Source organism: Helianthus annuus, chromosome 9 (genome assembly GCF_002127325.2).
Source record: "Helianthus annuus cultivar XRQ/B chromosome 9, HanXRQr2.0-SUNRISE, whole genome shotgun sequence".
Classification (NCBI taxonomy): domain Eukaryota; kingdom Viridiplantae; phylum Streptophyta; class Magnoliopsida; order Asterales; family Asteraceae; genus Helianthus; species Helianthus annuus.
The window spans coordinates 175,046,066-175,057,187 of NC_035441.2; the positions used below are offsets into that span (position 1 = coordinate 175,046,066).

The window sequence follows — 11,122 nt, forward strand, 5'->3', positions numbered from 1 at the left end:
AAAAACTTGAGATTATATTCGTTATTTTACATACATTTTACCGACTTAAAATATTAAATACTAAACTACCCTTCTAACGACTCTGTTTTTTAATAGTTCCAGGTTTTTAAAGATTTTAAATTATAATAATATGTACTTTGAAAAATTTTACGGGTGCGGTCGGGATTTCTCGGCTATATTTAACATTAAATTATTTTTTTATCAAGGTGTGCGCTCGCCACCCCGTTGAGAGGAGTGGGTTCGCCAATGAGGGAAAACTCACACACTCGCTAAATGGACTCCTAAAACGCCAATGTCCAATCTTATAGGAATAGAACAGACAACACTTAGGCCATGCATAATGGGTGCATTATATGAAAAATATGAACCTTTTGTATCAACTTCATTGAGTAACATGTTCAAAGAGAAAACGACACAGGTTAGCGTGCCGCAACGTGCATGTGCGGTATAAAGTAAGGTTGTAAGATTCGCTAGGCGCCTGTGGGATACCGACTAGCGTTTAATCGGGATTAGTCGTGATTAATTGTATTGAAAATTTTTATATGTGATTTTTATTTTTATGCACGTATATAGACATTTTATATGTAAGTTTTTTTAGTATACAGGTTCTAACCCCTGCTCTACTCATATTAGGTATACAAGATTAAACGCCAAAATTTACAGGTTTTGATCGTAATTTGGTCGGAATCTTACCGGAATCGCCTATTTCCGGCTGATTAGGGTCGAAAAGCGATTAATTCACCGATTACCTAAAAATTAATTAGTGGTCGGCCAACTAGTAATCAATCGCCGATAGTCGGCGATTAATCCTGATTTTTCAAACACACAAACCTAGTTTATGTTAAATGTGACTTATACATGCTAAATTACAACCCTTAATTTCTTAAAAAAGAAAAAAAAACTTGAGATTATATTCGTTATTTTACATACCTTTTACCGACTTAAAATATTAAATACTAAACTACCCTTCTAACGACTTTGTTTTTTTAAATAGGTCCAGGTTTTTAAAGATTTTAAATTATATTAATATATACTTTGTTCCTATATGGGTAATGGGTGAAACAAGAATGAAATCGGTTTTCATGTTATCGAATAGCGATCCCCAGATTTTTATAGCTATTCTTGTAAACGGTCCCATACCGAATATCCATCCCAATTTTTCAGGTTTTTCTATCATCCATGGTTATAATACTTTACTTTTGAAAAAAAAAAAGGAAATAAATATAAGAAAATAAAATACTATTAAGATTACCTTTGGCTATTATAGATACTTTTCTGTTAATAAACTTTTCAGTTTTTACAGAATTCATTCTGAATGTTACTATTCTTTATTTTATAATGTTATATAAATCAGTCAATAATTATGCAGATCATAAGTCACCTAAATTAGTTGTGTAGTAAGAGTATTCACATACACATGTTTTGCTTTTACTATATCAAACAATAATTCAAGCCCACATTTTTATTTCTTTTGAAGACCAGAGGCAATCTAGTCTGCTTATAACTTTGAATGGGAAGTATTGGGGGGCAAACACTTGTATATTTTAAAGATTTTAGGCAAATAAAGAAAAGCATAAAGAAGACACATTATACTATAACAAAAATTTTAAAAATAAAAAAGAGAAAAAAGACCACACTCTGCTTTTACTTTATTTAGCTTTCTTGCATCTGTAGCAATCTCTTGAGCTTTAGCAGCCAAGGCTCCCCTTCACACATAAAAAATCCAAATTCAAATCAGTTTCCAGTCTTCTAAACCTCTTAGATTCTTCTTAAAGTGCACCCTTTTGATGATTATATGTATATGTGCCATTGGCTTCAACACCACATCATTGCTTATGATTGATCTATGCTTTTCTTCCTTTATTTCATCCAAATCCCATAAAACATCAAACTATCCTCTCTCTCTCTATGTAACAGTCACATTCCATATAAAAACAGATCCTTCTGTCAGTTACCATCTTCAACACCATGGGAACTACGTGTAACACATTATCGATCCTCGTGTGTATCGTCTTCCTATCCATTCATTCGGAAAATGTTTGCGCGCTGCGAAGCATCAATCTTGCTTTAAAATGGAGCGAAGAAAAACTGTCTACGAGGGAATCGCGTTTCCAGGAGATGATAGCACCAACACCTTCTACAATGTTCGATCCAAATCAATCGAGCAAACGAAGAGTTCGAAGAGGGTCTGATCCTATTCATAACAAATGCTGATAATTATGGTTTCGGTTTGTTTTCTATCAGTTTGTTTGGCTAACACACATTCACAGTTTCACACAAACATGTTTTGCTTCTAGTGTATGTATAAAGCAGTATCTTTCATTCAAAAGATTCAAATTACTCGATTTCACATAGTTTCAAATATGTTACATTCGACTGCGATCTATATATAATATATCCCCTCTCAGAAGCTAAAAATGTCGATCCCCCAAAGGGACAAAAACCATACTACTTAACGAGAATTTAAGAATTGTTGCGACATATTGTATCTGTTTTTCCTATGAGCTCTATAATGTAAAGGATCAATCTTTCTTGAAACCATCTTCCAAATCATATCGACAGCATCACCGGGCCTCGTAGGATACTGGTACTCAAAATGCGGTGCAATTTGCTTCAAATTCTCCCACATTTCGGTCCATTTTTCTCGCTTAACGCCTCTGAGAAGATTTATAAGGTACCCGTTTTTGCATGCGTCTGATGCAGGGACAAAAATGGAAAATTTGGAGTAGTCGAGAAGATCTTCGTATGGGAGCTCGATTTCGTCACTGATGATAACGGGAACACAATGACTAACGATTGCGTCGAAAAGACGATTTGAAGAAGGTGTGTCTCCTGCAATGTTGAGGCAGAATTTTGAAGCTGCCATCCCTGTCGACGCCTTGCGGATCCCACCTCCACCCGCACTTCCGAATGTGAAATGCACATCTTTTTCGTCTTTAAGTAAATAGTATAATTCTTGACGAATTACACCACCCTGCTCACAAATCAAAACGCGTGTAAATTGAATAGTTTTATAAAATCCATTAGGGGTGTAGTATTAAACAATCGGAAGGGTACTGATATCAGGAAAATCGGTGATATATCGATCAAATATCTGTGAAATATCGGTCAATCTCGCCGATAATATTGGTACCGATATTTTACATGGGGACCGATAACCACCGATATATCATCGATATTAACTGCATAGTTAGCTGTAACAAAAAAGATCGCGAGATAATGTGTTTGGATATGCTTGTACTACAAAGTTTTGATTATCTTATAATAGCTGTTTGAATGCTTGGCAATCTGATTATCTAATTATTTAAACGTAAAATGACCCCTAAGTAGTTAGATAATCAGAAAAAGTTTTATTGCAGCTACTGCTTAACTGTCAATTAATCCCCTAAATAATCAGACAAACAGAAGCTGTTTCATAATATACCTAAACACTAGAAACAAAAACTATGTGATTTGAAATATAATAATCAGATAAATCACTTTCAAACACCAGTTAAGATTGTAGAACATAACTCACATCTTTTCGATAAATCGCTCCTTGGAAGTACACCAAGGTGGGTCGTTCTTCAAACGAAGGCGAATTGTTCGCATCAACGGTCCTGACAACATGTCTGTAAGGAGCGATCACATCTTTATCGATATTCGCAATTTCATCAGAATATCTGCCAAAATCTGCAAGCACAAACATAGCCGAACCCAACCTCCATCTAGCAATTAACATGCTGTTTGGATGGTGAGCCATGATCACATGATCCTTCCCTCCGAATCTTTTCCACTCATCCTGACCGTTCAAATATTCCACCAATCTTTCTTGCAATATATCGTTAGTACTCTTTCCCTCCGTCCCTTCAATCTTGGAATGCCTATTGTAACTCAAAGACGAGAAAAACGGGACGAAAACAACATCTGCTTGAGTCGAATTATGTACAAGAACGGCAGTGCAAGATCTACGAACATTTGGAATAAGCGATGATAAAAGATCAAGCGTAAGCCAATACTCAACACTGTGTTGCAAATTCAACCCACCCGGGTAACTTGGGATCTCACTAAAATTACCAACATTCGGCCATAACTGGTTCGCGCTCCCCGTCCAACCCAATAACCCGAAGTGAAACTCGGGTGGTAAATCATACATAAAGACTTTCAACACAGCTTGATTCGGATCACAAGAACCAGCAGCCTTAACTGGGTTGGACCCAGAATCCGATTCGGGCTCAATCGACCCACGGTCAACAACAATGAGATTATAAATCGATCTGGGGACTAACGAATTATCCCCAACTCGAAACAGAAGCGAACACGAAAGAATTAAAAAGAACATTGAGATTGCAATCAAGCATGACAGCAATCTTGACGAAAACACACGCTTCTCATACATTGAAGTCATTGAAACAACACAAATCAAGTTCGATTAGACGAATGCAAGCTGCCCTTTAACAAAAGCAACTTAATTTCACTCAAACTACCAACTTTCTTGAAACCCTAATAAGCTGACACTATCCAAATCTTGGAGATTTAATCACATGATATGAAATTATGAATTGGGGGTTGAATCAAATCAAAGAAATGAACAAAACCCACCAGTCATTCGATTTGAAGCTCTCAATTAAAGATTCAATAGCACAGAAGCAGCCTGAAAAACAGAGTAATGAAGTAATGAAATCAAGAATCGATGAACAGAGGATGCGAATGCAAGTAAAGTAAAGTATGTATGTATGTATTATTATAATACCTGAAGAAGATGAGATCTGGTGCCGTCATGAATGGAATATAAAACAGAGATTCAAGTAACATTCGGGGGAAAATGTATCGTGATGCGTATTAAAATTCGTAGTTTGGCTCTTGGATCTATGGGGGATGTATTTATACAGATTAAAAATTGAGTTTACAGAGTAGGTGAACGTGATGAGTTCTGTCCATTTATGTATGTACAGGATTAGGATTGATTGAAACTACCACTTTTAAGTTTTGAGATTTAAATCACACCGACTTTGATTTTTTAGGGTCGAACCTTTTTCTCAATCTTGATATTGTTTCTTTATAAATTTCATTTCTGTCGTATCAGAAAGGGCTTTATTTATAGCGTATTACAATTAGTTGCAATGTTTTAAAAACCGGTTCAAACCGGCTGGTTGTATCGGTTGAGTTGTCTGGTAAAACCGGTTAAACCGTCCAATACATCGGGTTGAACCGTCCGATACACCCGTTTAAACCGTTTCTAAGTCAAATCCGGTACGATATAAAAACTGGATTTTAAAACATTGTTTAGTTGCATAAAAGTTTTCTTTTAAAAGAATGTTGACACAGAATTTACACCGATTAAAAGCCATAAATATAAATATAAATACCAATACAAGTCTAGTTGTGTTCAGTTCACATTAATTATAGTTTGATAGTGTACCAATACGGTATAGGTATGAACACATGTTTTTTTAACGGCTAACAGAATCAATTTCAAGCATTCTCGGGGCATCCACTGAACAAACGAAGTACTCCGAGAGTAACCCAAGTCCACTACCAATTCCAGGAAAAGCCCGGCAACTCACCCGCCCGTAGGCACGACAGCGAAATTACCGGTAAAACCTGTTTGGCTCAAGGATCCAACCCCGGTTTATCTGGGTCTCCTATCATTGCCCACCAGTGCCTCACTCTGCACCAAGTGAGAGTTGAACTTGCATCTCTCAAGAAAAATACAAGTCTTCCACCACTTGATCGAGAGATCATTGGCTGGTATGAACACATGTTAAAAATCAAATTTAGTGATAAATATAATATTATTGGAATCGGAACCTATAAAATTGAATACCGGTACCGGTATCAATGTTGTTCGTTGATATTAGTTAGAGCGATATAAATACCCGGTATTCAGCTAAATATAGTTGTGTATTTAAATTTTTTTATATCGGTAACCATGTTTGCAATAAAATTTATATCGAAATGTAGAAAAGAATGTTAAACTTAGTTGTCTATTTTGATTTTTTTTAAGGTTACACAAGTTATTAGAGAAAAATCTAACTATAAGATAAATGAAATATTTTTATAAATTAAAAATAATAATACTTTTGTTCATCAATGTTCCTTTTTGAATAAATTACTTTTTGAGTCTCTATGTGTTAGTGGTAACTACTTGAATCCAAAATTAATAAGTTTAACGCCCTGAGTCTCTTATCGCTCATTTTATAATGTTTTGGTCTAACTTTTTAAACATTTGTACTTCTGGTTTTGGACTCAATTGGTTAAAACCACTAAAACATATGGACTCAAAATATTATAAAATGAGCACTTAAGGACTCGGAGCGTTAAACTTTTTTATTTTTGTACTCAAGCGTTTAAAACCACTAAAACACTGAAATTCAAAAAGCAATTTAGTCTTTAATATATATACTAATAACTAGGTTAAGACCCGCCCGCGTTGCGGCGCGAGTACATCGTAAACATTGAATGGATTAGTCCAAACGTTATATGATGCATAAACCATATGAAAACACACATTTCGACGTATCCAGTTGAACTCAGTGTAACCTGTATAAGCATTGTGATTGGATCAAACGTAAAGTAAATGGAATTCATATCGAACAATCATAACGTATTATATGTGACCGAACTTATACAAAGAAAACGTAACGGGTATGAAGGAAAGTATGCACATGTAATCGAAAGGGATTAGTTAGAGCTTTCAAAAAAAGGCGAGAAAAAGAAACCATAATTTGACTCCACTCGGTTCGAAACAAACTTTACGAAACGTACACAAAATAAACACGAAAACATATTATATTTGACCTGAATCGTTTCTCAAAAAAGTTTTCGTCGAAACGTAGAACTTGCATTTATACAAAAATGTACATAGAAATATGCACGTAAAAATGGTTTCTTTAAACGAAAACGTATTATATTTGACCTGACTCGTCTATAAAAAAAAAGGTTTACGTCGGAATGTAGAAGAAATCATATTTACGCATACCCGTACATAAAATATGCACGTAAAAATAGTTTTTAAGTAAAGGAAGTATAGGGGTAAACCGTAACAAAAAATTATTAAAAAAAATTAATAGGTTAAAAACATTCGTAAAACCGTGCCAAGTAGCACCAATGCCACAACCACATCGACTCTCAACATCGTAAAAATAAAATAGATAAAATGGTAAAAATTACACTGAACGAAAAGCAGACTAAAATCGTTGAACCACTCACACCCGTTACAGTGTCTTAATACGAAGAAATTAACCAGAAACGTAAAACGTAGAAAATAATAACTTAGTCGATCTACGACCCGCCCGTTGCGGCGAACTTTTCAAAAGGGGAAAAATGGACGCGTTGCAACGGGTCTGTCAAATATGAAAAAATAGAGCAAAAACGTTGAATCTCACATGCACGCTACGACATGTTAGCAAAATTTAGAACAAAAAGTAAAACGAAAAACTTGCGAAGGATAAAAAGTATGGGGTACGAAAGTTGTAGATAATAAAGTGTTGTGTTAAATTATAAAAGATGGAAAACTTTGGGTTAAAAGTAAAAAATGAAAAGGGGTTAAAATGTAAAATATGAAATGTTTGGGTTAGAAATGAAAAATTAAGTTTTTTTTTGAAACACTCCCTAAGCACAAGTTACAAGTCATGATAGCACATATAAGTTGCTTATTAATATATGAAATAATAGTAATGATAATAGATCATGTACAAGTGGGATTTTCCGTGAGAAGTGTAGGAGACAATATGAGATTGACAAGTGTCCTTTTCAATTTAAGGAGAGAACGGTGTTATGGTCATTCTTCCTTAAACCTACTTCACCCTCTATTTTTAAACGGCTACAGCTTTTCCATACGCTATATTTAAAAAGAATTACACCGTATTAATGACCATTTTATTCTCTTTAATTTGAGCAGACACTGCTATAGTTTTCTTAATTTAAAAAAAATATATATATTTTACAAGATATAAAGTTACGTAATTTGTGTAACATTATGTGATTACGTTCTAGCACGTAATTACGTACCATATGTCCAAGCGGTAACAAATGCTCAATGAAACCCTACATCTATGATCACGCACCATATAAGTGTAATGTCACGTGATTATGTATCAGTACGTAATTTATTATAGTTTTTTTACTTTATATTTTTTTTACTAAAGTTATGCTTATTATACATTCAATATAATGAGAATTAAATGTTTTATGCTGCCAATGATCTCTAGATCAAGTGGTGGAAGACTTACATTTCTCTTGTGAGATGCAAGTTCAACTCCCACTTGTTGCAGAGTGAGGCATTGGTAGGCAATGATAGGAGACCCAGGGAAACCTGGGTTGGATCCTTGAGCCAAACGAGTTTTACCGGTAACTTCATCGTCGTGCCTACAGGCGGGTGGGTTACCGGGTTTTCCCCGAAATTGGTGGTGGACCAAGGTACTCTCGAAGTACTCCGTTTGGTCCAGTGGGTGCCCCGAAAGTACTCGGGATTGATTCTGTTGGCCGTTCAAAAAAAATGTTTTTATGCTATTACGTGATTAGATCTGTAATATAAGCCGTTACCTGATTATAGATGTAGTGTTATATTGAGCTTTGTTACTGCTTTTGCATACATGGTATGTGATTATTATTGAGCATTTGTTACTGATTTTGCACACATGGTACGTGATTATAGATTTAGATATACATTGATTGTCTGGTACGTGATTTGGGTATTCATTGATCATTCGGTACATGATCATAGATGTTGTGTCACATTGAGAATTTGCATTGCTTGCGCATATGGTACGTGATTTAAGTATTCATTGATTATGTTTCAATACGTAATTACGTACTCGAACATAATCATATAACATTACACAATCACGTAACTTTATTTTTATTATTTTTTTTTTTTGAAACTTGAATAAACAATATCATTCCACACGAAAAAGGGCAATTACAAAGCAATGACAGGTAGTCGGGCAACAAGTAACTTTATGGCTTGTAAACTAAAAGTTTTTAAAATTAAGAAAACAATAACAATTGTTTACTCAACTTAAAGATAATGAAATGCTCATTAATACGGTGTAATAAAATATTATGATATGAAAAGATTATAGTCATTTGAAAATCATGGGGAAGTGAGTTTATGAGTCATTAATATTAGATTTTTCTATTTTGTTATTTTTCCTACTTGTTTCCCTTCTTTTCAGTTCGTGAATTCTAAATTTGGGGCCTACTAAATCTTAACCGTTAATCTTACAAATCAAGAGCCAAAAGTCTCTCATACACTTCATACATTCCAATCTTTCGTATAATAACCTTTCTCATATCATACATTCCAATCTTTTGTATAATAACCTTTCTAGTATAGTAATTGTGTCAAGAATTTCTTTAATAATATAGGGTAAGAATGTAACATCTTAACTTTTATTTTTAACTTTTTAGCAATTTATTTATTCAAAAAAGGCATTAACATACAACATAATCTATTTATTGTTATTATTATATTATTAGTAAAATATACAGAAGTTAAACAAAGTAAAAGTAGAATGCTTTTAATACTGGTAAACGGAAAATTAAGTGAAAGACAAAGAGTCGATTCGAAATGTTTAACCAATGTAAAAACATTGCGCACATTATCAAAGAATTATTGTGTGTGAAGGAATTCTTTAAAGAGAGGTGACATGTAGTAAACGTGTTTGTCGATGGCTTGAGTCGTGACTCGTGAGACAGGGAATCATTCTCCACTAATGTGAGAACTATGAGGATTAGTGTAAGTGTATGTCTTATAAGGATAAAAGTGTGGTATAAAGCTCCTAAAGGCTTTATCACGTCATCTCAATGTCTTGTCACATAGTGGGCTTTAAAGTCTCTCAATTTAACTTGCATTCAATAGTTTAAAGCTCCATATTAAACAAAATACAAAAAATAAAGGGTTATTAGATTTTATCACCCCTAACTATTGGCTATTGGCCGTTGTCACCCCCAACTATCACTTTGACGCCCACCACCCCCAACTTAACACTTAGTGTGTTCTGTCACCATGTCGTTAACTGGTTACTAACTTTTGATCATGTTACTATACATTTGGGGTGTCCTAAGATCCCTAAAACCTTCGTAAGATCCCTATGACACTCCCAAAAGTATAGTATCAGGATCAAAAGTTAGTGATCAGTTAACGATGTGGTGATAGAACACACTAAGTGTTAAGTCGGGGGTGACGGACGTCAAAGTGATAGTTGGGGGTGACAGCGGCCAATAGCCAATAGTTAGGGGTGATAAAATCCAATAACCCAAAAATAAATAAATAAAGAGAAGAAATTTGATTGGTTGAAAAGAGTGGGTCCCACCTTCTTTCCCCTTTAACCGGCGTTAGCACCATGGCGGAAGGCCTATAGCGCCCCTCTTAACAACGACGGGATGATGATTGGCGTCCCAGGGCATCGTAAATAAGGTGGCGGGATGGCGTTAAGTCACAACCCTGTGGCCTAAAATGGGTAAAATTTGTTACAATGGGTATGTGTAGGGAACTTATTAATATTTGCAAGTATACTTGTCGACTCATTTACACCCCTTAATAAGATTTGAATTTTATGTTTGCGTTTAGGTAATGGAAGGCTTCGATTTGATATAGCTAGGTTTTGTCAAAATGTCATCTTTTATTATTTATGTATGTATTGACCCCTTTTAAATCACGTGTTATGACCACTTTATGCACATATTAAGTGTATATGTATTTAAATATCTTTAGATGAAAAAACTGTTCTTTAAACTCTTCCCCTATATCGGTATGTTTTAGATATTATATTTTTAACTAGGTTATTAGACCCGTGTATTACACGGGTTAAAGATAGAAAATGTTTGCACAAGTTTACATAACTGGATTTTTTTTTACTTTGAGCAATGCCACATATAGTTGGCCATATGTAAAGATTGTTTTTTTTTTAAACAAACCAACCTTACATAGTAAATGTCCTTGATTTTTATTTATCGTAATGTCAAAATATACGGGAAGAGGAAGCTGTCTTCTTTTCAATATAAACGTAGTCATTTTATCTGACGATAGTAAATGAAATCTAGTGATAAACCTTTGAGCACCAACTTTAGTTCCAAATAAGATTTGTGCCTTGTGACAACTCGTATTTCAGAACCTATCTTTGTGCTTAGTGTAACA

General features: G+C 34.5%; 1 protein-coding gene across 1 annotated transcript; it reads right to left on the reverse strand.

Moving 5' to 3' along the window:
• Positions 1-2,299: 2,299 nt before the first annotated feature.
• On the reverse strand, positions 2,300-5,001 carry LOC110879705 (probable arabinosyltransferase ARAD1). The gene is made up of 3 exons (XM_022128219.2): positions 4,733-5,001; positions 3,518-4,633; positions 2,300-2,974 (listed from the first exon to the last, which is right to left on the reverse strand). Exons 2-3 carry the CDS (start codon positions 4,385-4,387, stop codon positions 2,453-2,455), a joined length of 1,392 nt encoding a protein of 463 aa, XP_021983911.1. The 5' UTR covers positions 4,388-4,633; positions 4,733-5,001; the 3' UTR covers positions 2,300-2,452.
• Positions 5,002-11,122: the final 6,121 nt, after the last annotated feature.

Excerpts from the sequence above, each read along its gene's own strand:
- LOC110879705 (XM_022128219.2), bottom strand. The coding sequence starts at position 4,387 with ATGACTTCAATGTATGAGAAGCGTGTGTTTTCGTCAAGATTGCTGTCA. Across the intron at positions 2,975-3,517 it reads GAGCGATTTATCGAAAAGAT|GGTGGTGTAATTCGTCAAGA; the intron begins GTGAGTTATGTT and ends ATTTGTGAGCAG.